The sequence below is a fragment of the Hypoxylon fragiforme genome (assembly GCF_022984875.1).
Source record: "Hypoxylon fragiforme strain CBS 206.31 chromosome Unknown GGS25scaffold_6, whole genome shotgun sequence".
Classification (NCBI taxonomy): domain Eukaryota; kingdom Fungi; phylum Ascomycota; class Sordariomycetes; order Xylariales; family Hypoxylaceae; genus Hypoxylon; species Hypoxylon fragiforme.
This window is the reverse complement of record NW_026054761.1, coordinates 2,375,086-2,401,528: the sequence shown is the minus strand read 5'-3', so window position 1 is coordinate 2,401,528 and position 26,443 is coordinate 2,375,086. Positions and strand designations below refer to the sequence as shown.

The 26,443-nt window shown below is 49.9% G+C and overlaps 9 protein-coding genes across 9 annotated transcripts; 5 read left to right on the top strand and 4 right to left on the bottom strand.

The window, feature by feature from the left end:
- Positions 1-1,319: 1,319 nt before the first annotated feature.
- On the top strand, positions 1,320-5,387 carry GGS25DRAFT_532610 (uncharacterized protein; the record flags this gene model as incomplete). The annotated part of the gene is made up of 2 exons (XM_049265605.1): positions 1,320-2,073; positions 2,122-5,387. 2 exons carry the CDS (start codon positions 1,320-1,322, stop codon positions 4,788-4,790), a joined length of 3,423 nt encoding a protein of 1,140 aa, XP_049115897.1. The 3' UTR covers positions 4,791-5,387.
- Positions 4,563-5,716, top strand: GGS25DRAFT_496106 (uncharacterized protein; the record flags this gene model as incomplete). Its single annotated transcript, XM_049261498.1, has 1 exon — positions 4,563-5,716. A coding segment is annotated over exon 1 (455 nt), but the record flags the coding sequence as incomplete, so codon positions are not given.
- A 3,204-nt stretch (positions 5,717-8,920) lies between these two features.
- On the top strand, positions 8,921-12,433 carry GGS25DRAFT_335664 (TRP-domain-containing protein). Its single transcript, XM_049257939.1, has 3 exons — positions 8,921-9,879; positions 9,940-11,478; positions 11,548-12,433. Exons 1-3 carry the CDS (start codon positions 9,561-9,563, stop codon positions 11,907-11,909), a joined length of 2,220 nt encoding a protein of 739 aa, XP_049115895.1. The 5' UTR covers positions 8,921-9,560; the 3' UTR covers positions 11,910-12,433.
- Positions 12,434-12,569: 136 nt separating this feature from the next.
- On the top strand, positions 12,570-13,892 carry GGS25DRAFT_335626 (proteasome component PRE2). The gene is made up of 2 exons (XM_049257937.1): positions 12,570-12,881; positions 12,941-13,892. The coding sequence occupies exons 1-2, from the start codon at positions 12,744-12,746 to the stop codon at positions 13,658-13,660; spliced, it is 858 nt and encodes a 285-aa protein (XP_049115894.1). The 5' UTR covers positions 12,570-12,743; the 3' UTR covers positions 13,661-13,892.
- GGS25DRAFT_335635 (glycoprotease family-domain-containing protein) lies at positions 13,892-15,855 on the bottom strand. The gene has a single exon (XM_049257938.1). It carries the CDS (start codon positions 15,666-15,668, stop codon positions 14,124-14,126), a length of 1,545 nt encoding a protein of 514 aa, XP_049115893.1. The 5' UTR covers positions 15,669-15,855; the 3' UTR covers positions 13,892-14,123.
- Positions 15,856-16,085: 230 nt separating this feature from the next.
- Positions 16,086-17,437, bottom strand: GGS25DRAFT_523012 (uncharacterized protein; the record flags this gene model as incomplete). Its single annotated transcript, XM_049264353.1, has 2 exons — positions 16,086-16,859; positions 16,949-17,437. The coding sequence occupies 2 exons, from the start codon at positions 17,435-17,437 to the stop codon at positions 16,086-16,088; spliced, it is 1,263 nt and encodes a 420-aa protein (XP_049115892.1).
- Positions 17,438-19,297: 1,860 nt separating this feature from the next.
- GGS25DRAFT_523011 (NAD(P)-binding protein) lies at positions 19,298-20,345 on the bottom strand (the record flags this gene model as incomplete). The annotated part of the gene is made up of 3 exons (XM_049264352.1): positions 19,298-19,727; positions 19,817-20,252; positions 20,321-20,345. The coding sequence occupies 3 exons, from the start codon at positions 20,343-20,345 to the stop codon at positions 19,298-19,300; spliced, it is 891 nt and encodes a 296-aa protein (XP_049115891.1).
- A 497-nt stretch (positions 20,346-20,842) lies between these two features.
- On the bottom strand, positions 20,843-23,194 carry GGS25DRAFT_335563 (mitochondrial matrix Mmp37). Its single transcript, XM_049257936.1, has 2 exons — positions 22,967-23,194; positions 20,843-22,711 (listed from the first exon to the last, which is right to left on the bottom strand). The coding sequence occupies exon 2, from the start codon at positions 22,623-22,625 to the stop codon at positions 20,961-20,963; it is 1,665 nt and encodes a 554-aa protein (XP_049115890.1). The 5' UTR covers positions 22,626-22,711; positions 22,967-23,194; the 3' UTR covers positions 20,843-20,960.
- A 147-nt stretch (positions 23,195-23,341) lies between these two features.
- Positions 23,342-26,246, top strand: GGS25DRAFT_496083 (spindle assembly checkpoint component Mad1). The gene is made up of 2 exons (XM_049261497.1): positions 23,342-23,626; positions 23,718-26,246. Exons 1-2 carry the CDS (start codon positions 23,573-23,575, stop codon positions 25,926-25,928), a joined length of 2,265 nt encoding a protein of 754 aa, XP_049115889.1. The 5' UTR covers positions 23,342-23,572; the 3' UTR covers positions 25,929-26,246.
- Positions 26,247-26,443: the final 197 nt, after the last annotated feature.

Sequence of the window (26,443 nt, the reverse complement as noted above, 5' to 3'; positions counted from 1 at the left end):
CAACTTCAAGTTCTCTAACGGACTAACGGTCTAACATACATCCATGGATACTACCTAAGGTTAGGTAGATACTGGGGCTACCAGGCAGCCTGCCTAGAAAAGGTGGGCAGCCAGGCAGCCAGGCAGCCAGGCCGTCAGGTAGTATCCTGAACACTCTAAACAGACAGAGCGATGATATATGTTCATATTCTGCTCATCGAGACGAACATTGAAATGCGCCGTGTTTTAAAATTTTCGGCGCATCGTGGGTACTGCCTCCAAGCACCGCCACATGTTATGAAGGCTGTTGGCCTACTACAATATATTGTCATCATCTTCAACATGTCATCTGGGTTTCCTTACGATCGATCTCGGCCGGGATTGTGTGGGCTCAGCAGCGGGGTCTTCCGTGGCTGAGATGAAATCGAAGAATGCCTCACTAACCCCTGTTCCCCATGAACAGGACGCCCGTGGTCTGGCGACCCAATTAGATTCGTGAGGAGCAACTTGGAGGGGTGAGCCGCAGTAGCAGTCGCAGTAGTGCGCGAGCCCTATCATCAATGTACTGATTCGGTGAGATTTGCCTTACGGTGTACTGCCCTTTTTGGGTCTGTCTTTTCCATTGATGTTCACCACTTGTCTAGCCTAGTTCAATGATCTTATTCCTGTTCCTATTCCCATTTCTTTACCATCTTTCTACCTACATAGTACTAAGTATGTACGCTCTGTCAAGTGTCTAGTATCGTACAATACATGTATCTACCTACCTACTAGGTATATTTGCACGGCCTCTTTTGCCAGTTCATCGGCACAGGTTTCGGATCAGATTATCTTCGATAGACATCATCCATAGGCAGGTCGCACTACTGGCCTACCAACTTTCTACCTACATGTAAGTATTAGTAGTATTTCCATTTGGTCTCGCTCCTTGTTTGACTCCACCTCTTAAGCGCCGCAGGATCAAGGTACCCGCTCCCTCCCCCAGCATTACAACATCAAGACTCTATTATCTACATTATCTACCTTGGTAGCCTTTCTTCTACTTTTTGAACGTGGTCTTTTGATAATCTATCGAGAATCGTATCTACCATTCTTCGATCTTGCGCCTACATTGTATTCTTACCTAGTTCTAAGACAGGATTTTCGAAGAGAGTTGATCGTCGAAGGAATCAGTCGCATTCAGCTCGCGAGGCTCCGGCTTAATAATAACATGGTCATATTTTGCCGACGTTGACTGGGAGCTTTCCAATTCTAGTACAATACCAACACCATACATCCTCACCCACTTAATAATAGATACCTACCAACCCCGATTTCCCCTTGCTCAGCATATCTCAGCTATGAACATGAGTGCCGGATACACAGTCTCGCCCGCGTCGCTTGACCTTCGCGATCACCTAAACGACCAGTCGCAACAATCTCAGAACCAGAACCAGAACCTCAACAACAACTATAACTATAATTATACTCACAACTTCAAGACTCCCATTACCCCTGTTGAATCTCACCTATTATCGCCATTTTCCTCCCATATACAAAGCAATTCAGCCTCTCCTGCGAGCCATTTCACTCCTGCAGACTCTGTCTCCACAAACGATATCTACCAGTCGAGTGATCTCAGTAGTGACTTCGGTGACGCTTGGCTCGGTGTCAACTTCGACAACGTCGACGATAGTGGGGCCCCGTCTTTTCTCGGGGGGTTTGACGGCGCGCTAGAGCCCTCTGCTCAATCAACCCAAAATTATGGCTTTAAAGATGTTAAATACCCTTTGAGTCCTCATCAGACACCTTCCGTACCACCCACATCGGTATTCGCCTACACCAACAAGACTTCCACCGACGTTCGGCCCCTTGCGCACTCTATCACCTCGACCCAGTCTGCAGCTCAACTGACACCCAGCACTAATGGTGATAGTTTTTCCAGTGAAGATAATCCTGAACAGAGCATGCTTGCTATGGCTCCGCAAAGTCCCCGCGTGACGGTTTCTATGTGGAACCAGGACGACGATGCGCTAATACAAGGAATTGAGAGGTCTTTTATGGCCGGAGCGGAAAGTCCTCGACCCTCCCAGCCATCGGCTGGCGATTTGGCTGGTGAGCCCAGTCATGGAAGTACGGCAGCTACTGTGCGAGATACGGCAGGTAACTGGGTGCCACATTCTGCCACGGGAAATCGAGGACTCGCTCCCGGGGACCGGCCTCCTGACGAGGTGCCAAGTCTCAACCAACAGACTAACCGCCGACAGCGTCATGAAAAGAATAAGGAAGTTTATGAGTGGGTTTCTCGATCATCCAACGGTTTAGAAAGCACTTCCAATATATTAGCTGGCGGGCAAGATTCAGAAGAGGACAATATACCTACAGGCGAAATCCCGCTAGGAAATTCCACCGAAAATAAACATATTGAGGGCCAGGCATACTATAACGTCGATGGACCTGGTGGGCCCATCACGCAGACCGATTTTGACATAATGCGACAACTCAATACCTGGGCAGATGCGCCGGCCATCTACGCTATCCAATCTGGCCCCCATTACCAACCGGAATCATCGCAAGCTGCAATAGAGAAGTTTAACCGCCAATGTCAAGACAACGAGTCAATTGTCTCAAGGGCAGCTACTTGGGGAACGCGCAGACGGAGTTTGCCTAGTCTTGTAGATATGGAGGGTGTTGTCAGCGGTAACTTCCTCAAAAAACTGTCCATCAGTTCTCACTCTCGCCGGCCGAACTTCATCAAAAGGTTTCCCAGCTTGGTACGGAAACCCAGCGGCAGCCAAAATTTGAAGAGGAAAGGGAGCAATGCCAGCGAAGCCCCGCCACAAGATCCTGACGAACAAGAACGTCGGGAGTCCAAGGATACTCTGGCACCCCCATCGCGTACCACTAGTTGGGGGATAACCGGAATCACCAAGAAGCCCACGCCCAACTTGAACACTGCTTTAGTTGGAATGGCTACCGGTGCTGCATCCATTGGAACCACTCATGCTCGAAGCGGCTCAATTAGCACCCCTTCTATGACATCCCCCAAGAGCCCCTTCGGCTCCCTCAGCATTCCGCCTAACAAGAAGAGCCTGAGGAGGCCGAGAAGCAAGACGGAGCTTCCAAAGAGCTCCAATTCGGAACTCATCTCGCATCCCAATCTCGTCCAGATGTTGAAAAGACAAGGTGGACCGCCCGTTGCCTCGTTGGTAAGACATCATCAGCCAGCAGTGGAGCCGGAGGAGGATGAGGAGGATGATGATGATGAGTTTGACGACGGAGATGTAAAAGCTGAGCCAAGCAGTCTGAAGATCATCGAACCCACCTTTGCAGGTTTCCGGGAACACGTTCTAGCTTTGAACCCGGGACTTGTAGGTGAGAGTGGGTGGTTGGCCGACCGCATTGCGCATCAACTGGTCGTGCGCTACAAACATCTCCAGACTGCCAAGATCAAGCATCTGAATCAGGTCAACTTTCGCAAGTGCACCAGCGGAGCTCTGTGTCTTTCGCTGGGAGGATCTGCCGTTCCACTCGATGGCAAAAATAGCGAGCGTAGCATAGACCCCTTATCCACCCGACCAGACTCTTCTGATAGTAACACCACTCCCCTTGAGGGTGGCATCAACTCAGAAAGTTTCCCGCCGGGGATCCCCATGCCTCCCACTACAGCGCTGCCGGCGGAGTTCGAGTGCCAGCTTTGCTTCATGAGCAAGAGGTTCCTGAAGCCTTCGGATTGGACCAAGCACGTACACGAAGATGTCCAGCCATTCACGTGCACCTGGGAGAAGTGCCGCGAGCCCAAGATGTTTAAACGAAAGGCAGACTGGGTCCGACACGAGAACGAAGGTCATCGTCATCTGGAGTGGTGGACATGCGATGTCGACGATTGCCGACATATATGCTACCGACGCGACAACTTCCTGCAGCATCTGGTTCGCGAGCACAAGTTCACGGAGCCGAGGATCAAGACAAAAGCCGCGATTAAGAAAGCCGGTGGCGGTGACCACACGTGGCAAAAAGTCGAGCAGTGCCACGTCGAGACCCAGGCCAAGCCGTCGGACGAGCCATGTCGCTTCTGTCGGAAGACGTTCCCGACGTGGAAGAAGCTCACGGTCCACCTGGCGAAGCACATGGAGAACATCAGCCTCCCCGTGCTGAGCGTGGTCAACGCGAAGAAGCTCGAGGCCGATACCATCATCAGCCCCGTGCAGGACCCTCCTCGTCCCAGCTTTCCGGCGCCTCCGGTCAAGCAGGAACATCCGTCATCATCATTCGAGTCACGCAATAACCATAACACCATTCATACGACGACCACGCCCAACTCTGTTCCCACACAACAAAACTATCCACAGATGAGCAACACGAACTACAGCAACCCTAGCCAGATGCCCATGTCGAACGCGTACTACACCACGCAGCAGCGGTCGCCGTACCCCGAAATGCCCAACAACCAATACCCCAACATCATGATCCCGCAAAACTACACCAACCTCCAGCCTCTGCAGACGCAGTACCACAACCCGCTCGCTATCATCACCACCATGGGGCCTTCTTCCTCCTCCTCCCCTTATGGCCCTAGCACTCTCTCGTACAACACGAGTATGCAGCAGCAGCAGCAGCAGCAACAAGAAGGACTAGAGCCGTTCCCCGAGCTCGACCTCAATCCGCTGGGGATCCAAGATCCGTCCGGGTCGATGTGTTACGAGAACCTCGGGCACACTGGCGGCATGCAGCCGGTCGAGCAGCAGTATGCTAGCCACCCGGGCTCGGTGTCGCCGTACGGGCACTCGCCGCACCCGGGGCATAACGGCGGCGGCTTTTACAACGCTTGAATGTGAAAAATAAATAAAAAGTTCTTTGACCTAGATACCTGTTAGGTATCTAGGTATCTACGTTTTCTCTTATGCGATCTCATGCGATCTTACGCTATGTTTGCGATTCCCTTTTTATTGGCAGATATTATACCCATAGGTACTCCTTCTCACCCCCACACCGAGCTGGAGTTTGCAGGATGGCTCCCCACTGTTTCTCGATATGATTTTTCTTTTTCTTTTCTTTGCTTTTCCTTTTTTAACCACTTACGATATCCCGTGGCGTTATTTGGGTATGACGGAGATTTTTCAATCTATTCCAAACTTTTTTTTCATTCGATTTTCTTTTTTTTCTCCTTGCTACGTTTCGTTTCTAGATCTTACCCATGCTACGTTCAGCCACAATACGTAACTTGCTTGACGTCAGGTGTCTCTCCTACATCAAGTATCAAGTATCAAGTATCACGGGCACAAGTCTTCTTTTTTTTTTTCTTCCTTTCTTTCCCGCAACGTTATCTTTGGGGGGATGGGAGGCTATATATGTCTGGTGGCAATGAATGACTTTAAAGGGGTTCTTTCTTTCTCTATGCTATGAATGCCCTTCGAGGTAAGGGGATATGACTGGATTAGATACACAAATCAACCTCCTCTCTAAGGGGGGCTTGAAAAAGAAGCATCAAATGTAACGACAGGCAAATGAACACAAAACACACAGACACACGCACGCATGTACGCACGTATGCAAATAAAGAAACGAACATCTCTGAGCTATGCTTGGTTTGGTGGGAGGGAAGGAGGAGGAAAGGCGTCTTTTCTGTTTCGGTCGGTAGTTATTATCAATCATCTGTTTCGAGTCGGGGTTTCGAGGGTGGTTCCGGCTTTGCTTTCTTCTAGACTACCTACGGACGGTTATATATCTCAATAGACCTCTCTCGCTTGCTTGTTTACTTGCATTTTTCGGCGATACTTCAACGATGTTGATATTACTGGGAACATTCGATGTAGTTATGTAGGTGACTGACTGTCTTAGGCCAGCCTTGTTCTTATGTAGGTATGTGTGTGCATTTTCACAGGTGAGCAAAGTCTAGAGGCCTCCAGCTACACTACACTACACTACATATCTAACCTAGGTACTGCAACTAAGGTTGAGCTTGATAATAAACATCTCCACTCACTGCGTCAATCAACTCGGAACATATAAGCTTAACCTTGATCACGAACGATGATCAAACATTAAACTGCAAAGGGGGTACCTACCTACCTAACCTAGTAGGTTGTTTAGGTAGGTAGGTATGTATGTACATGCTCCCGGTGCCGACTTTGTGGGGGAAGAATAAAAGAAAAAAGGGGGTTGGTTGGGTTCATTCAAAGGTTTCCTTTTTATTGGTTTAACCTAGGTAACTAGTTAGTTGCTTCGAAGTTCACATGTTACCAAACCTGCCTTGCTTGCTGTCTAATAACTAGACACTGTCTGCAAGGACGAAGGGAATTTCTCAATTACCTTACATATAAATAGCTACCTAGTTATTGTAATTCGTTCGTTCGTTCGTTCTTGTTTTAGAAGAGCCCTTCATCCTCGTTGAACCCACATGTAATTACGGATTCATTCTAGAATAGATTTCCCAGGTAAGGTATGTATGTCTTGTACTGTACCTCGGTATGTAAGAACGTGCAGGTGTCAGAAATTCAAAATACCTAACCTAGTTAGTTATTGCCAGTTCACTATTTTTGGTAGCGAATTTGTTTGAATCGTCCGGGATCTCATCCCTCCCGGATTTGTCGTCTTGGATATACAGTTTATACGATGCACATTAGTTACCTAGATGTGTACTGTACTGTAGTTATGTGAATATAAGTTATACGATGCATCCCCATCTGAATAGCTACGTACCAAGCAAATGCCAATGCATAAGAGTGATTAAAATTATATAATATACATAGTAATGTCCCGGGATTTTTGGAAAAGGTTCGTCATATTATTAGATTGCTGGGGGGATCCGCTAATGAGATGAAAGTCAATTAGTGCTAGGTAGCAAGGATCACCTTGACTGCCATGTGGGGACGAGACTGCAAATCCTGGGTACCTGGTAAGTACCTACTTACATACATGTATGTACCTACATATGTATGTACCTACGTATCAAGTAAGGACATTGATGAAGGGAAGGAAAAGAAAAATAATACATATGATCGAGGATCTCCCTCGTTTCTGTTCATCTAATTGGAACACGAACGAAAGAAGAACTTCAATGGCGAGAACTTTCTCTTTACTTCTCTCTTTTCTTCGGTATTCAATCAATTTCAATGGAATCAATGGAATCAATGGCTGTATATATGGATCAATCTTGATACAGCCGTACCCAGTTATTATATATACCTAGATACCTAACAGGTACCTGCATATGTAAATTTGGCTACAAAAGCAACCCCTGGGGGGCCGCCGCCGCCCGCCCCTGACGCGGGATTCCCTTGGTAGCGATTTATAGCCAATCGCGCCAGTTCCTCTCCTTATTAGTTAGTTATTTGCTTCTTTTTCTTCATCTTCCTTTTCTATTTTCAAATAGTTAATCGAACCAACCCAAACAAAAGATGAAGATAAAGAAGAAGAAAAGAAGATAAAAATCTTCGAGCCCGATTCGCCTCCTTCTTGGTCCAGTAATGAGATTCATCATTAATGCTTACGTACTTGTCTAGGTTGATACGTAATATACGCAGTCAAGTGTGAATCTTGCAATATCAAGTACATAGTTATGGAAATGCCTACCTAGTTAGCTGATAACTAGGTAGGTAGGTTACGCATGTTGTGTAGTCAACTCCAGATGAGATCTTCAGGTAGCAATGAACATCCAACCAATTATTTACATGACGGATGACGTCGATGGGTGTTTGTATGTATGTATGACATTGTATGTAACCTGAGTTAGTTACCTGACTGGAGAGAATACCTACATACCTACCTGACGCTACTGACGGTAGTTCAACCACCATGTACCTATCATAGCATACACAGCTACACAGCTACACAGCTACACAGCTACACAGCTACACAGCTACACAGCTACACAGCTACACAGCTAGGTTAGTTACATATTAATAGTACATCATCTCTATGGATACATACTATGTAAAATGCAAATCCACCGTGTTTCGAAATGCCCCAAAGTGGCTGGCCACGCTTCTCCTAATTGCGGTTGGCTCGGCCGTGGCGTTTGCCGCTCCATCCAATGACCTGGCCAAAGGGCAGCACCAGCATCATACATACATACATACCTACATACATAACAACATTGATTGATTGATTGAACGTTGAAGGGGAAAAAAGGAACAGTTGAAGTGAAGGGATTGAAGAAGAAGAAGGGGGATGGGGCCCTTTGGTTTCATGTGGATTCGGGGTCTTGCGAGAGTAGTGTCTGTCGTCCGCAGCAGCAGCACAGCACCATCGTGGAGCGATTGATGGGGCTCTCCTCTTGCTACATACATGTATGTAGTAACTATGCCAGGTACATACATATTACTAGGATAAGGGGAACCGGGGTACCGGGCCTCTCGAACTTGTTCCTTGTGTTGTGGATACACTAGTTATCACTGGATAATAATTGCCCAGGTGGATTGGGGGACTTCAACTTAAACTAAAAAGAACCGAGCAAGGGAGCTCATCAAGCTTGGCTGCCTTTTTTTTCCCACACTATGTAACTACATAGGTATGTACCTACATACACTGTCATACAGAGAGAGGAACATGAGAGAGACATGAGTTGAGAGAGAGAGAGTAGAGAGAGATCTTAGTCAGGGGCAATCCTCGAGGTGCATCTACTGATCCCAGCTTAATTCTTTCCCTTCACCACAAACCTGCAAACCTGAATCTGCTTTGACCTTCACACTCATTTTTGTTTTTGGCAGTGGTTACTAACTTGTGAACCTACACTTTTTTTTTTCTCCCTCCTCGCCGCATTCTCTCATTCTGCATTGCATCTTGCGTCGTGATTCTTTTTTTTTGAGCTGACCTTTCTCTCGCACATTCGTTTATTCGCTACTCCAGAGTTAAAGGTTCGTTTCTCATCAAAATAACCTCCACCGCCCAAGACGAAAACGACAACGGCCTTTCTCTCTATCCATACAATACATACACCATCGTCGACCTTCTTGCCATCATTATCGACGAAGCTATTTACAACCAAGTCCACGTTACTGGACTATTAAACCGCTATAACAGCTACCTACCAACTTACCTACCTAAGGTACACACACCTATCCAGGAAAACCCAACCCACCACATTTACTGGTCGTTTCCCTCTTTTTTCAAGGAGGCAACTTGTTGCCAGTTTCTATTCTTTCCAAAGGTTGATCCTTAGGCCGATTTTCCATTCTCTCTATTTTTCTCTCTTTATTTGCATTTGCATAAGCCAAAGAATCCTTGCTATCAAATTCTGCCCTCCGAACCGAAGTCCTCTCTGCCGAACATTGAAAATTTCCAAGACAAATTTTATATTCGTCCTGGAGTTTTCATCATCGGCTGTCGTTGATACTGCACTTGGTAGTATCTTCGAGAGAGGACCTTCGTACACTCATTACAGATTTTTAATTAGCTCGGCAAATGTTGTATGGTACAACAAGGGCGTGTGATACAGCAAACAGCATCTAGCGATTGAATTTTCAAGCATACCTGAGGCGAGCATTTACTCGCACATATACCAAGACACATACGCAGTTAGATTCCGGACACCTCCACTTCCCAGTGGTTTTACGATTTCCTTGGTTCTTTCTCCGATATAGAAAAGCAGTTCGTTCAAGATGGCAATTCCGAGTTCGAGATGGAATATCCGGTGGGCAGCTATATTGGCGACGGCATTTGTTAGCGGAGTACTAGGTGATAGCCTCCTAGTCACGAGTGGATTCGCCAATTGCAAAACCAATAGCAACATCAACATACAACAGGTCGACTTTTCTTACAACAATGACGCACAGCTAATAAGCTTCGACATGTCGGGCGTGAGCGACAAGCAGTACAACGTATCCATAACGCTCGCCGTAACCGCATACGGACACGACGTCTATTCGAATACGTTCAACCCCTGCGAGTCCGCGACGTTTTTTGGCCAGCTGTGTCCTAGTATGTGAACCGGATCCTAAGTTACCCCTATTCAGAATTCGATGGTTAACAACAGCATAGTTCCGAAGGGAGTATTCAATTCTACCGGCAGCCAGTCAGTCCCTGCGCAGTATAGCAATGCTATTCCCGGTATTGCATTCCAGATGCCCGACATCGTAGCCCAAGCAACGCTCCAATTGAAGCCATTGGGCGAAACGAAGGATGCAGGCTGCATACACGCCCAGGTAACGAACAAAAAGACGGCTCACGTGGCCGCGGTCTCCTATGTGGCCGCCAGTGTAGCCGGAGTGGCTTTGTTAATGGGCAGCGCAGGAGCAGTGGGATCCGCCATGTCTGGAGGAGCCAGTGCGGCTGGTAGCGGCGCCGGCGCGGGTGGCTTCAGTCCAAGTTTTGTGGAGGTCTTCGGTGTATTCCAAGGATTTGCGGTAAACGGTTTGATGTCGGTTCAGTTACCGGAGGTCTACCAGAGTTTCACTCGAAACTTTGCTTTTTCCACGGGCCTGATTCCATGGACGCAGATGCAAATTTCCATCGACAACTTCAGAGCGATGACGGGCGGTAATCTAACCAATGACAGCGTCGAATATCTTCAAAAGTCTAAGCTTCTCGCCGCCAGTGGTTCGAGTGGGAATAGCACACTTGCTAGCCGTGCCATTCGAGACCTGGTTTACCTCGCAGCCCGCGACACAGAAGACGACGACTCATCAAGCCCCGAAGATGCGATCCATAATGCTTTGACCGGTATTCAGAGATACGTCCAACAGTTGACCGTACCGCAAGCCAATACCTTCATGACAGTTCTGCTAATCGTTGCCATCGTCATCGGCGTCATCGTGGTGGGCATTCTGCTAGTGAAGGTCATCCTAGAAGCTTGGTCTTTATACGGCAACTTCCCCGAATCGTTATCCGGCTTCCGCAAGCATTATTGGAACTCAATCGCCCGCGCCATCACGTCTCTTATCCTGGTACTCTACAGCATTTGGGTTTTGTACTGTGTATTCCAGTTCACACATGGAGATTCCTGGGGTGCCCAGACACTTGCGGGCGTCACGCTGGTCATTTTCACCGGTATCTTAGCCTTCTTCTCGTGGAAGATCTGGAGCATAGCAAATAGGCTCAAGAATGCCGAGGGTGATGTTGCCAGCTTATATGAGGACAAGAAGATCTGGGTGAAATACTCGATGTTCTATGAATCGTACAGGAAGGATTACTGGTGGATTTTCGTCCCGGTCATTCTCTACATGTTCGTTAAGGGGTTCGTTCTCGCCGCTACCGACGGTCATGGCATGGCGCAGTCAATCTGTCTGCTCTTGGTGGAAGGAGCCATGTTGGCGCTGTTGGCCTGGGCCAAGCCCTTTGAGCGCAAGTCGGGCAATGTTATCAACATCTCGATCCAGGCCGTCCGGTTCCTTTCCGTGGTCTGCGTCTTCATTTTTGTCGAGGAATTCGGCATTGCCCAGTCAACACAAACAGTAGCCGGCGTGGTTTTGATTGTTGTACAATCCATTCTAGCCGCATCCCTCGCGGTCCTCATCGGATGGAACGCCATCGTGGCTCTTTGCAAACAGAACCCGCACCGCAAGCGCAGAAAGGAGATGGGTAAGTGGCAAGAACATGGTTCTACCGCAAATATTCAAGTATAAAACAGCATGCTAACAGACTTTGCAGAGAAGATGAATCGTGATTTCGATTCACTTACACCCCTGGACGCGCGCAACTCGCTACTTTTGGAACGCATCAAGACCGGCCAGTCTGGCATCACCATTAGTTTCAGCGCCCCCGCCTCCGATGATAAGAAACCTATTGAACAGGATTCATCGGCTAGCAGATATACGGGTGTCACCGTAGAGTCGGCTGCCAGTCCCTACTCGCCCTTAGGCGATCCGTTCCAAAGATCGCTGACACCGACGATGTCAATAGGGGGAGCGAACCAGAGCCGCGAGAGCCTTGTCTCAGGCATGCCTAGTGCACGACAGTCGGGAACGCCGAGTTTAGGAGGGGCTAATGGTAGCCTTGGCCAGAAAAAATGAAAGTGAAATTCGGGTTATCGGGCACCCGGGGGTTCTTGAGGTTCTTGAAGGTTCTTGAGGTAGGGAGCAAAACAGGAGCAGAATGAACGTATGGGAGTAGTGGGTTGTTAAAAGAACTCACCGGAGTAATCGAGATGGTAGATGGGCTCGAGCAGGTGTAGCACGCGCTATCATGTATGTGGCCACGAACGCTGTATAAACACGACACACTTCTACCTTATATCTACCTACCTCTTTGAGCTCTCACCGGCAAATGGAGTTTTTGGAGGCTTACATAGACATCACATCATCCACCTTTTTATTTTATTATTTGTCGTTTTTGAAAGTAGAATTGAATTAGCCATCCCAACATTTCTCTGCGCAGTATATAGCTGAACCTGTAATTAAATTGTAGTATCGGGGATGGCGTTCATATGGGCGAGGGGGTTGAAGAAGTGAGGTTAGGTTAGCAACATTGAAGTGTGTAACAATTGTAGATGTCTTGAATTATGTACCTAGGTACTGATTATCTAATCAGATGTACGAATACTAAATAGTTAGCCCCCAGCATAAAAAAGGAGCTTGGACCATCTGCTGTCGGAGAGAGAGCAAGTAACGAACGCGTGCGGGCCAGCTGCCTTGAGTGAGCTTCGACCAAGCAAGAGTAACCAGCACAGTGAAGCCTCATCCAACCAAACGTCACTTCAACTTTCCTAGGTACGCTGCCACTTTTAACTTTACCATTTTACCATTCTCAACCACTTTCTACTATTGTTTTCCACTAACAACCACAAAACAGCAGCACTCCATTAACTATTCCTCATTTCCACCACACACACTCTTAATACAATAGTCATGGACACTCTCGTGGCCAGGTACAGCCGCCCGGCTGCGATGCACAAAGAGACCTATCCCGAGGACCAGGAAGACGATCTCCAGAATGACATGAGCTCCAGCCTATCCCTAAAGTTTGCCATGCCTCCAGTAGCCCAGGTATGTGTTCTTTCAATTTATACCTTTATCAAGGCAGGATCTAATCAAACCAACCTTAGCCCTCCGCCTGGCTCCGCGCAGCAACCGACGACCGTTCAAACCCCGAATGCCCCATCAAGATCGCCCACGGTACCACGACACTCGCCTTCCGATTCCAAGGCGGCATCATCGTAGCCACGGACTCCCGTGCCACCGCCGGTAACTGGATCGCCTCCCAGACTGTCAAGAAGGTCATCGAGATCAACAACTGCCTGCTGGGCACCATGGCCGGCGGCGCCGCCGACTGCCAGTACTGGCTCGCCTGGCTGGGCATGCAGTGCCGCCTGCACGAGCTGCGTCACAAGCGCCGCATCAGTGTCGCCGCCGCCTCCAAGATCCTCGCCAACCTCGTCTACCAGTACAAGGGAATGGGCCTGTCCATGGGCACCATGTGCGCCGGTGTCACCAAGGAGGAGGGACCCGCCCTCTACTACATCGACTCCGACGGCACCCGCCTGTCCGGAAACCTGTTCTGTGTCGGGTCCGGCCAGACCTTTGCGTACGGTGTGCTCGACGCCGAGTACAAGTACGACCTGACGGAGGAGGACGCCCTGGAGCTGGGCCGCCGGAGCATCCTCGCCGCCACCCACCGAGACGCCTACTCCGGTGGATACATCAACTTATACCACGTCAAGGAGGAGGGCTGGGTTAAGCATGGCTTCAACGACACGAACCCCATCTTCTGGAAGACGAAGCTCGAGAAGGGCGAGTTCACCAACGTCACCAGCTCTCTGGACTAAATATGACTTGCGCAAAAGAAAAGAAAATTCAAAATAGCAAGGCGACATATTACCGGTCTTCCGAAAAGAAGGAAGTTCACACTGGTCACAAGGGTCATATTACAATGAGGAGAAGGCGGGAAGGGGTGGGAAGAGAACGCAAAGCTGAGATAGCATATTATGATAGCTGTCTAGGCGCAAAATTCTCACGGGCCCTTTAATTCGGGGGCCTGCCCGCGCATATGAAATGTATAACAATGGAAACATTGAGATGTTCTCTTTCCACAATCCGTGCAATTTTCCGGTTTACTCGTCAAACCCTTAGTAACTCCATTATATCTACCTACATAGGCTAGGTTAGGTATGTAGATTGTTATGCTATGCTATCATAGCATGCCGCCCAATGCAATGCAATGAAGTGAAATCATATAGACGTGATCGTACAGCCATCTACTTCTCTTTTTTTTTTTTTTTTTTCATTTTCCTAATCCTTCTCTCCTTTACTAACACCATCCCTAGCCCAACCCCCCGCACCCAAGATCCCGCCACCCTCGGCTTCCGGGTCAAGCGACCACTTCCGAATGGCCAGGACATCCAGCTCGCTCCTCCACCCCGCCTCATACATCTCCATGCCCGTCCAGGCGATCATGGCCGCGTTGTCGGTGCACAGGGAAGCGGGCGGGCGCACAAGCGCGAGGTAGCCGTGCCCCCGGGCGTCGAGGACGGACCGCAGGATGTGCACGAGGTAGCGGTTGCTAGCGACGCCGCCGGCGAGGACGAGGGTGCGCGGGGAGGGTTCGTCGGCGGCGGCGGGGAGGTGCTTCTTCAGGGCGAGAAGGAGGCGGGAGGCGAGGTGTTCGAAGGCGAGGCGCATGGCGTGGCGGGCGAGCAGGCGGCGCTCGGGGAGGGGCATGTCGGGGCGGGCGAGCAGGAGCTTGAGGATCTGCCCGTTGATGCCGGCGAACTCGTAGGCCATCTGCGTCGTGCGGTGCAGTGGTGGCGTGAGGCCCCAGCCGAGGCCCGAGTCGTAGAGCTCGATCTCGTCGGCGCGCGTGGCGGGGGGCGTGTACTCGTAGTCGATGTCGAGGCCGGGGGGCTCGGGGAAGGCGAAGCGCTCGAGCACGGGGCCGTACATGACACTGTCGCCTGCGGCGATCTCGGAGGGCGGCACGATCTCCCGCGCGCACTTGTCGAGCATGTCGCCGATCGCGATGCTGTTCGCCTCGGCGAGGATGGTGTGGTGGTTGAGGGACCGCGAAAGCAGGAGCAGGGTGTGTCCGCCCGAGACGAGAAGGGAGAGGAAGGGGAACGACGGGGTTTCTGTATTTTCTTCCGTTGTATTCGCTAGCTCCATATCCTCATCTGCTGTTGTGGTTGGTGCTTCCCCTGGATTTTGTCGTTGCTCTTCGCCTCGCTGCAGAGCACTGACGAGTCTTGGCGTCAGAGCATGTGCTTGCATGTGGTTGACGCCGAGTAATGGCACATCCCAGGCGACGGCGAGCCCCTTGGCTGTGTTGAGCCCCGTCGAGAGATTCGACATCATGCCGGGCCCGCGGGTAACCGTCACGAAGTCCGGTTTTCGGCGGAGACGCCCGTCGACCCGCAGGACATCGTCCTTTGCGCTTTGTGCTCCGTCCTGGTTACCGTCTGTCCTTTCATGTTTCCCGGTAGGAGTTCCCTGCGCTTCGGGCAGCGTATGCAAAGCCTCCTTTATTAAATTCGCTAGGTGCTGTGTATGGGACGCCACAGCTGTCATGGGGTCGACACCGCGGAATTCACGATTGTCAGACGTGATCTTCTTGTTAAAGCGGAGATACGCTGCTCCTCCCGCACCCACATCCTTCTCCAGTACGGCGACACACGTGTCGTCGCATGATGTCTCGATAGCCAGGGTAAGAAAGCGCTGCGGCCTTCTAAAGGAAGATGAGAAGCATCGCGATGCGGCTGATGATATTCCTAAGAAATGGACGCTATAATAGCCCCGTGTCCGAGAACACGACCGTATTGGGGTCAACCATATCGGGCTCATAAGCGCGGTTGAACAGTATAAGAAAGATAAGATTGGTTGAGATTATTTTATTTTATTTTATTTTATATTCGAGTTGTACATGTATGTACCTAGGTACTTTTACGGATTTTCTTATCTTATCGATCACCTCGGTATTCGTACCTACTAACTATATAAGCGTCTTCGTCTCTTCCTCTTTTCCTTAACCAACAAACCACAAAACACAGACATTGAATTCATATATATGATAAATATATGATAATAGCCAAGCGAACGAAAGGAGTACACGCTTAACCTAACAACCATAGCTCATAATACAATTCAGCTACATAACTAGATCAGATTAACCCCTAAAAATATCTCACAGACATCCAAGTACCTAACCACCTAATTTACTCCCCCCCTCAACAGTCTTCACCCCCTTCACCCCACACCACCTCAAAGCACAAAGACACCCAAGAGCCCCGTCCCACACCCAACCGCCACCACAGCCAACACCCCAGCCGAAGCCCTCTCCCCCGCACTAACTTGAAACGGTGGCAGCGCGGTGCTGTTATTCGAAGCACTGCCAGCCACGGCCGTGGCGCTCGCCGCGGCGGCCGAAGACAGGGATGCGAGTGAGCCGGGGAGCTGCTGCAGACCGCTTGCTGTTGTTTCGGCCGGGAGCGCCTCGAGAGCCGTAGTTGTGGCAGTGGTATCGGAGCTGCCCTCGCCACCGGACGAAACCAACGAACCGCTTCCGTTACCTGCAGACCCGGACTCGGATCCGGATGATGATTCGGAGGATCCACTACCCGAGCTACCCGAAGTCGGCAGCGCCCGAAGAGACTCCGAGGCTGCAATGGCACCGGCGCCACCGGTAGGCAGCGCAACGAGCGCGGTAGACGCCCCAGTTCCCACGAGCCCTACCTCAGTGGCAGCAGTAGCCGTCTCATTAAAGAACCCCGTAAATCGCGCGGTAGAAACAGTAGTAGGAGCCACCACTCCCAGCGCGGCCGTCGTCGACGAGACGTGCACGATGGTCCCGGCGCCGATCGTCTGGAGGCCGAAAGCGGAGGTGCTGGGAGCTACCACTGCGGCCAAGGTCGAGTTTGCCGCAATGACGCCAATTTCAGCAGCCGCAGTTGCAGCGGCGGGAGGGATCTTCTGGAAGCTTTGTATGCTCTTGGTGGCGACGGCTAGTACGGAGCTGGTGGTGGGCGCCACAACGACCTTTGGGGGGGAAGTTAGTTAGGGGTTTGCGAACTAGGTAAGAAAGAACAGTAGAAGGGTGTAATATGTAGGTAGTTTGAAAGACTTACAGCTGATGTCTCGAGCATAACTGCCGTGCTCGACTTTTCGGCTACAGCAGTAGCAGCAGCAGCAGTGGAGGTCTTAACTGCGATAGCTGCGCTAGATGAAGACTTGACCCTCAAGGACTGCAGAACTGCACTACTAGTGCTGACCACGTAGCCAGTTGCCGCAGCAGCCTCGCTCTCCGTCACTGTCGCCGCAGCCTCGGTGGCAGCAGCATCACCCGTCGCTTCCCCGGGGAGAGCGACAAGTTGACCCTGGGTGACCGGTGCGCCGGGAAGCTGCTCAAGCTTGCCTTGCGCCTGGTCCTGGGCGCCGGATCCCTGGGCTCCCTTGGCGTTGGAGTTACCGTTGGCGTTATTGTTGGCGTTACCGTTGACGTTGGGCAATTGCTGAAGCTGATCCTGCTGGGGCAGCGGGGCCGGAACAGCACAGACGCCGCTGAAGGCGGCACCGAACATGACGGCCAGGGCCGTGATAACCTGTGATTGCTTCATCTTACTTTGACCTGACTTGTCTTGACTTCGACTACTAACTCCTACACGATTCTCGGCGCTTATGGCTCCTGATAACGAGGGGAAGGGGAAAAGGAAGGACCAGCCGGGATCTCGTTTAGAGACTAGGAGTTAAATATTATTGAAGATTAAAAGGAAGGAATAAAGATATAGAGAATGTGGAGAAACTGCTCAACAGTATGCGCTGACCAGCAGACAAAACGAACGAAGTAAAGATTGACTACGGAAGCGTAGGTAGAAGCAAAAAAAAGAAGGCGACAGGAATAAAGATAGACAGAAGAGCAAGAAAGGAAAAGAACTGCAGACACAGTTAGAGGGGGAGAATCGGATCTTAGGCAGGATCCCCCATACCTACCCAGTAGGAGATCAGGCCAGAGCAAAGTGCTACATGATCAGACTACGTGCCTAGATTAGGCTAAGGTATGTAGGGTAGGCAAGGTAAGGCACCCAGATGTACATGATGCCAACGATCGATCATGCGGTTTCCCGTGATCCGAGCCCGAGGGTTCATCGCATACCTAGTTTGACATCTCTTGGCTCTCCATCTACCGCACGAAGACTAGGTACTACTACCCATCGCGGCCGACTAGTTCAGTTCAAGCCGGGGTAGGTACGAATCGGTCTGGTGATGCTGATAGGTCTAGCTCGAGGCTTATGCAGAATCACCATACCCCCCCCCATATCCCTGGGAGATGTTATATATAAGCCAGTATACAAGATCAAGCTTTCAAGACCCATGGCATAAAGAAGAGAACAGTAGACGAGAAAGACACGAAAAAGCTCTAGGTTAGCAGGAAAAAAACTCGAGACGAAGTCTAACAAAGAACAGGGGGTAAGTTAGTGGGGTGAGCACTCTACACCTATGTACCTACACTAGTTACACACTTAACGATGTTGACCGTAAGAGCATAGTTACATAAAAAAGAGGCATTGCCAGAGGAGACAGAAAGAGCCAATCGAAGAGAGGCGATGCGATGCCAGGAAACGCGGCTCCAGGAGGAGCCGTGCTCAGGGGTTTGGGTATTTACCCCTGGGCCAGCCTTGGCATGGCATGGCGAATGACACCCACCGTTAACTATGTTATGTAACTAACTGTGCATTGCCGGAGGAGGAGGCAAACGTTGATTACCTAACTACTATGTACCCCCAAGGCTATCTACACAGTAACTACTAACCTACACTAATAAGTATGTAGGTAAAATGTTGACTGCGGGGAGGGGGGGGGGGTTAAAGGTTAGAGAGTAGTTATAGCGTGCCGTCTGTGCGGTTACAGATGATAGGCCGTTGCAGGGTCGAGTGTTTGTTTTACCTTAGCCTTTAGGTAGGTAGGTAAGGTTGCATCTGGAGATGCATACCACATACACTAACTACCTAGGTACCTAGGTTAGGTACCATACCTAAGTAGCAGTTACTTGAAGTTGGACGTTGTTATTTATATACATAACTTGAGATATGGACGAACAGGAAGAAATACAGACCAGTCCCAAGTCAGAATCACCCTTTCAAAGGCCTTCAGGTGTCTACCTAGTTAGAAACAAGGAAGCTTCACCATAACTATATCAATGGATAAAGCTCAATGCAGAGAGTAGGCAGGTAGTTTATACTTAAAAGCCTAGGCACCTAACCTAGGCAAGTCGTATTCTCATAGATACCTACCAAATGCTCACATACCTGGGCAAGGTAGGTTGTTTATCTAGGTACTGTAGCTCAGAGCGAAGACCTTAAGATCATATATCTCATTACTCATTTCTTTTTTTTAAAAAAAACTCACAATCCCACCTTCTTCATCGTACAAAACCACATAGGTACCAGCCCATCCCCTTCTTAACCTCTTAGCCCCCCCTAGCCATTAACAACCGTCCCCCCATTACAATGAATAGTCTGCCCGCTGATCGCCGAACTATCCGCCGCGGCCAAGAAAACCACACACGCCGCGATCTCGCTCGGCTGCGCGGGCCTCCCCATCGGGCTCGTGAACTCCCTCTGCGCCTCCTCGGTCATCGTGGCGGGGATGAGCGGGGTCCAGACGGGCCCGGGGGCGATGGCGTTGACGCGGATGCCCTTGGAGACGAACTGGTTGGATAGGCCGCGGGTGAAGGAGACGATGGCGCCCTTGGTGGAGGTGTAGTCGAGGAGGTCGGGGCGCCCGATGTAGGCGTTGATGCTGGCGTTGTTGATGATGGTGGAGCCGCGCTGCATGTGCGGGAGGCAGTACTTGGAGAGGAAGAAGAGGGGGTGGATGTTTGTGGCGAAGGTGTGGAGCCATTGGTCTCTGGAAAGGGGTATAGGCTGGTTAGAAAGGAGTAGTGTGAGACGGAGAGGAGGCAACGATCCGGACAAGTATAAAAGGGTCAAACTCACTCGCTAAGCTCAAGTATATCCTTCGTCATCATCTGGTACGCCGCATTATTAAACAGCACGTCAACTCCGCCCATCTTCCTTATCGCCTCCTCCACAACCCTCCTACAGTTCTCCCGGCTCGTCAGATCCGTGGCCAGCAGGTGACACTTACGACCAAGCGACTCGACCGCGCGCCTCGTCTCCTGCGCGTCCTTCTCCTCGTCGGGCAGGTACACGATGAAGGAGTCGGCGCCCTCCATGGCGAAGAGGATGGCGGTGGCGCGGCCGATCCCCGAGTCGCCGCCCGTGATGAGGGCCCGCTTGCCCTGCAGCTTGCCGGCGGCCCGGTACTTCTGGTGCCCGCCGTCGGCGGTGGGTAAGGTGTCGTATTGGGCTTGCACGGGCATCTTGTGCTCCTTGCCGGGGAACTCCTGGTGCGTGACGGGGACGGAGTGGCCTTTGTTCGTGTGTTAGCGAGGGATGTATTGTTTGAAAGGGGGGGATGGGATGGGATTTAGTTCTCACCCTCCTTGAATTGCGAGTCAGACATGTTGCAGTTTATTATCTAGAACGTCTTTTGAGATATAGTGAGGGGGGAGGTAAATATAAAAATATAGTCAGGAATATCTTAAGATGTCCATATACTTCAATGAGGAATACCTACTAGGTACCTAGGTAGGTAATATGTATATAATATGTATATAATATGTATATAAAGGTGCGTTGCCGCAACCTGGGAAACAATTGACATGAGTCATGACATCACTCTATGACGATGCGATGGGCAAGGATCATGCATCGCCAACTCACAAATACCTAAACAATCATTCATCCGTGATATCAGCAAAGTTTAAAACACCGCCATGCTTTGTCTCGCTTTCTACCTCAACCCACACACCCAAAGACCCAACGCCCCCCCTCGGGCCATGAAATAATTCTCTACACGGCCGCCACTCTATGTATTTGTACAATCAGGGAGGTGACACTACCCACCCGCGCCTCGGAACGGAACAGATTTTTCTTTTTTAAACGTTTCTAAACCCAAGCGAAACCCCAAACCCCGTCCATGCAATATGTCATATTATTGACATTCAAACACAACAAATCCTAAGTGGTGACAAGCCTTCGCATACACAAAACCTTTATCTGCGCTTGCCTGAGAAGCTCAAGCAGACTTGTCGCTATCCCTTTCCACTTTCTTCCCCTCGCGATACTTGTCCATCTTTTCACCAAGGTAACGGAAGCTTCGGCTAAAGCCAGAAGTCACTGCGCTCTTGATGCTTTGTGTAGTGCTTGGCCAACTGCTTGTCTTCTTGATCACATCGCGGATATTCGTTTGCAGCGATTCAGGATCATCCTGGGCGATGCGCTGTTCGAAACCACCACCCTGTTGCCTCTTGAATGAGCCAGCGTCTTCATCCTTACTTGCTTCCATCATCTTGTTAAACTCGAGCTGGGGAATCTGGAATTTCTTCTGATACTCGAAGTATAGCTTTGCGCGGAAAGTCTTGGGTAATCGGCGTACCATGTTGCCTCGTTTTATCGGGTCCATATCTTGCTGTAGTTTCAACACAGAATCTGTGTTGGTAATCCAATCGGAATTGCTGCAAGCTGGGTCGTCATAACGGACATTCGGGAGAGATTCAACAAGAGGCGCATAGAGTCGACGAAAGTTCAACATATTGTTATTCACAATATTGACAACCTTTTTCGGGTTCTCCATTGGAAACGCCATTCGTGGATCTCCCAAGTAGCTTAGTCCGGCAATCGTTGCATATAACTCCTGTTCGGTAAAAGTTGGAGGAAGCAGCAAGAGAGATGTTCGTAGTGCTGATAAAAGGTTGATCTGGTTCGCAAGACGGACCCTAGGATCGTCTCGAAGTATCTTGACCGGCTTGTGCAAGCGCCCAGCTAGGTACATCGTATCCCATTGGCTTAAATCGTTGCATAAAGTGTCGATATTGACAACCCCATACTTGATTAATATCCCATCAACGGTAACGTAAGGGTTGAAGTAGACTCCAGCACCCCATTTGTCTTGCACATAAGATACAGCAGCCGAACCCAACGAGCCAAGCATCGAATAATGGTCACGGTGTTGCATGAGATTTAAGGAGTGCCAATGTTGCGTATACGACACGCCAAAAATGAAATCAATCATCTTTGGGGAGCCATCTTGGGCTTTCTGGATGGCAGCTGGGGCCTTGGGATGGACGGCCTTGATTTCAGCCTGGGTTGCTGTATCCCCTTTGGATTGTGGGAAAACGCCTGAACCATATGCGAAGGCATATCGAATGGGAGCTCGGAATCTCCAGAGTAACTGACGTAGGGCCTCCTTGAACTCTCGGTCAATGATCATATGTTGGTTCACGCCAAAATTTGTGTAAGGAAGGTCAGTGAATTTTTCTATGTCGAAATTGGGCTTTTCCTCCCAATCCAAGTCTGATTCGGTTGAGCTAGAAGAGATGGTCGGAGAAGGAGAATGCTGTGAATGTGGTTCGTCTGGCGAATTAGCAGCGCTCGCGGCAGAATCGGTCTCAGACTCTATTTTGTGTGTTGCAGCCTTGGTTTCCTTGGAAGTCGAAGTAGATGTCTTTGGCGCATTAGATGCAAATGTACGCAAACTTGTTCTCGATGGTCTAAATACGGGTAGGGATCGAGAAGACTTGGATGAACTGTAAGATGATGATCGGTAGTGTAATCGAGTCGCGTTTCCGGAATAAAGCCTAGTGGCATGGACCGAAGTGGTCAACGGTCGTCGTAGGGCTGAGGTATATCTCCAAGTAGCCCAAACCCTCCCCGAAATGGGAGTTGAGGGGCACCAAACCATGGTGTTGTGATGTAAAGGAAGCTCACGGAGAAGAATTTGTAGATCGCGGGGTTGTGAATTCAAATTGCGTGAATTGCTTATATGCACTCGAAGTTAACAATTAGCAGCAAAAGCCGCAATGATATTATCGAGAGAAGTACTCCATATGCGCTGAAGCCTCAGGAGTTGAGGTATGTATTCTGAATGTAGTGGAGAGTAATTTGAGTGAGGGTTAGGGGAAACAAGTGAGAGAGATGAAGTGATTTGATGTTTGATGTTTTGGTTTGGTGTTATTACTGCAATGCCGGGTTTTGCAGCTGTTAAGCCTAACGAAGTAGGAAGTGAGGAAAGTAAGAAAGTACCTTATTACATCAGTGTAGAATGACATCGGAACATTGAAGTACTACAGCTACATTACGTTTAACCCGTTTAACAAGGCCCACCATAGCATCGTGGGAGCTTGGATTGGGTTCCGGCAATGAGATGGTGGGCTTAGTGGATAGGTTCGGGTAGGTAAGCTTCCTTCTGGATGGGCTGATAGAACCTTGGAAGCTTCTTGTTGACAGCCAAGCCAGGAACATTCAATAATTGGAACATTCAATAATTGAATGATCAATGATCAAGATGTTAGCTGCTTTCTTTATCTGCACGTGACGATAATATAATGTATGCACCTAGTTAATCGAAAGCAACTAACTAGTAGTTACCTACCTAGTACCTAGTAATAACCTAGCTTAAACTTAGTTACCTACATGTAGGTTAGGCGTTTAAACGTTTAAACGCATGCAATTTATTGCTAGGCCAGCCGGAAACAACAAAAACAATTGAACAGTTCATTGTTCTTCATCCTGCACAACTGGATTTCTGAACAATTAAGAATTAAGTATTAAGAATTACACACCGGGACTTTTCAAATATATCTACATTACTTATTTCGTTATACCTATTCTGCCACTTGGCGCGGCTCCATGGCAGGCCAATTCCGTCAAAGTCCTGGAGGCTCAGCGTTTTCGCGATCGAGGGTAAGTAAATAAATAAATGAACAAATGAGACCAGATTAAATTACTGGGCACTTTCACGAGTCAACGTGATCAAAAATCTAAATGGATACAGGTCACCTCGTTTCGTACCTCCGTCCAAAAAGCCACCCAACCCTCTTATAACTTCCTTACCGGCTCCGAAGATGTATCAGCCTCCCATCATGCCAGGCCTTCCTCGCGACACAGTCACGTTGGCGGTCAGTCGCAGCGCGCGTCGTCGCATGAAAGCTTTAAAGAGAATCTCGCGCCGCCTGATGCCGAAGAGTACGAGACACAACGAAAGCGAATAGAGGAACTCAAGGCCGAACTCGCCACTATGCGCTTCAAACTAGAGAACTACGAGCAGGAGAAGGAAATGTTTGCATTGCAACACGACTACGAACTACGAGATGTACGACGAAAAGCCGAGGACGACTTCAAACAAAAGCAAGCAGCCGAAGGCGATAAAAACAAAGCCCTGCGTCAATACGAAACCGTGCAAACCGAACTATCAGAGCTTAAGGAAAGCTCAGCAAGAGAAAAGCTCGAAGTAGAAAAGAAGGCCCGAGATGCAGAGGATGAGGTGCGTCTCCTGAGAGAACAACTGGAGGACTTATCGGCTGCCAAAGAGGAGGAAGACCGAATGGCCCAAAAGAGAGCAAGCGACATGGAAACACAGCTATCGAATCTGCGAGAAACTATCCAGGGACTGGAGCAGGATAGCCACGCACGAGAGTCTTCGATGCACGCCATTCAGCAGCAGCTTGTGGACAAAGACAAGCTTATTGGCGAATTAGAGGCAGATGTATTACGACTTAAAGCACAGACTGGCGACGCTGAGACTATTGCTATTATTCGTCGCGAACTCACCGAGCAGGTGCAACATATTCGGTCGCTGGAATCGAAGAACAGCAAACAACACACCGAACTGACCCATTTACGTCAAGTACATAAGGCTGTCGAGATTGTGGAAGAAGAGAAACGATCGCTACAGCGACGACTCGAAATCGCCGAAGCCCTGGAGCCTGAGCTAAATGAAGCTCGGCTGCAAAGACAACGACTAGAAGATGAAAAGCTGGCTTGGACTGCTTATCTACAGCGCGCCAGCACTGAAGGTGGACTGATGGAATTAGACACCCCGGAGGCTGTTGCGCGTGCGTTAGTCGAAGAGCGGTACAATTCGGCATCTCTTGTCGAGAGGTTGGGTGAAATACAGCCCCAGATTGCCGAGCGTGACGAAATCATCAAATCTTTAGAAAGTGAAAAGAAGAACCTATCTGCGCAGGTCGAAAAGTTGAAGATTACCGCAGCCCCTGCATCAGCAACCAAGGCAGTGGCACGAGTAGAACGTCAACGCACCCTTGCCGTCAAGGAAGTCGAGTATCTGCGCGCCCAGCTCAAAGCTTTCGATGCGGAGGACGAGACATTCAACAGCGTAAATTTCGATCAGAACAAGGTTGACCGCGTCACCGAGCTCGAGCAACTTGTTGATAATTACAAGGAAGAAATACAGGCCCTGCATAAGGAACTCTCCGCGTTAGAGTCATCTGTTGCCGCGGGAGAGCCTGTTGTTGGCTCTAAACGCAAAGCCGACGAGTCAGAAAGCGAGCAGCTGGGCGAACTGAACCGAAAACGCAGGAAGTTAGCCGACGAGCTCTCCAAGTTACAGACGCAGCATCAAGTCCTACAAAAGGAACACGAGGTTGTCCAGTCACGTCTCGCGGCCGCCGAGTCCGCCAACAAGACGCGCATCCTGTCCCTACGCTCAAACCCCACGTCCGACTTCGAAGCCATCAAGGTCGCCACCCTCGAGGCCCTCAAGCAAGAAAACAAGGACCTGCTGTCCCAGCTCCAAAAACAAGCCCGCCGCGCCCCGAACCCAAACACGCCCCTAATCCCCGCATCACAGCTCGCCGCCGCCCGCCGCGAGATCGAAGAAGCCCAGCGCGAAACCGCGTCCGCGCAAAAGACCACGCGGCGCCTGAAGGAAGTGTGGGCGGCGAAGTCGCAGGAGTTCAAGGAGGCCATCTTCAGCACGCTGGGGTGGACGGTGACGTTCATCCCGAACGGCAAGATGCGCGTCGAGTCGCTGTACTGCCCCTCCGCCACCGACGAGCAGGAGAACAGCATCGTCTTCGACGGCGAGCGCGGCACCATGAAGGTCGCCGGCGGCCCCCAGAGCCCCTTCGCTCGCCGCATCGCCGATCTCATACAGTTCTGGGTCCGGGATAAGGGGTGCATCCCCGGGTTTCTAGCGGCCCTGACGCTGGAGTTTTATGATGAGCAGACTAGGGCTGCGAGGTAGGGTGGATGTGTGCTGCTGCAGTTAGTACATGCTAGGATGCTGGTACTTTGATGAAACGCACGACTTTGAGTGACTAAGTCGGCTGGCTGATGGGGGGTTTTTTTTTTGGTTTGGGTAACGCTCGAAGAAGAAGAATCTCTTCTTCATGATGAAACTTGATTTTTTCTTCTCCCCCCTTTTCAAATATGATACCTACCTACCTACCTACCTACCTACCTACCTACCGAGAAGGGGGGGGAGGGGGGGGGTATTCTTTCCTTTGCTACAAAACGGCGTGTTGCGGGCGTTGAGGCTGGATGGATACCTACATACGATGGGAATTTGCTAGTTACATACATGTATGTTCAATGTTTTCTGCGCGGCGCAATCTACAGTACATACATACATATGGATACCTACCTCCAGGGCTACATAGTATCCCTACCTAGGTACATACCTATTATTAGGTAGCTTGGCCGGTTGGCCGGTTTAGATAGGATCTACTGTCTGCCGTCTGCTTGCTCGCGTGTCTGTCT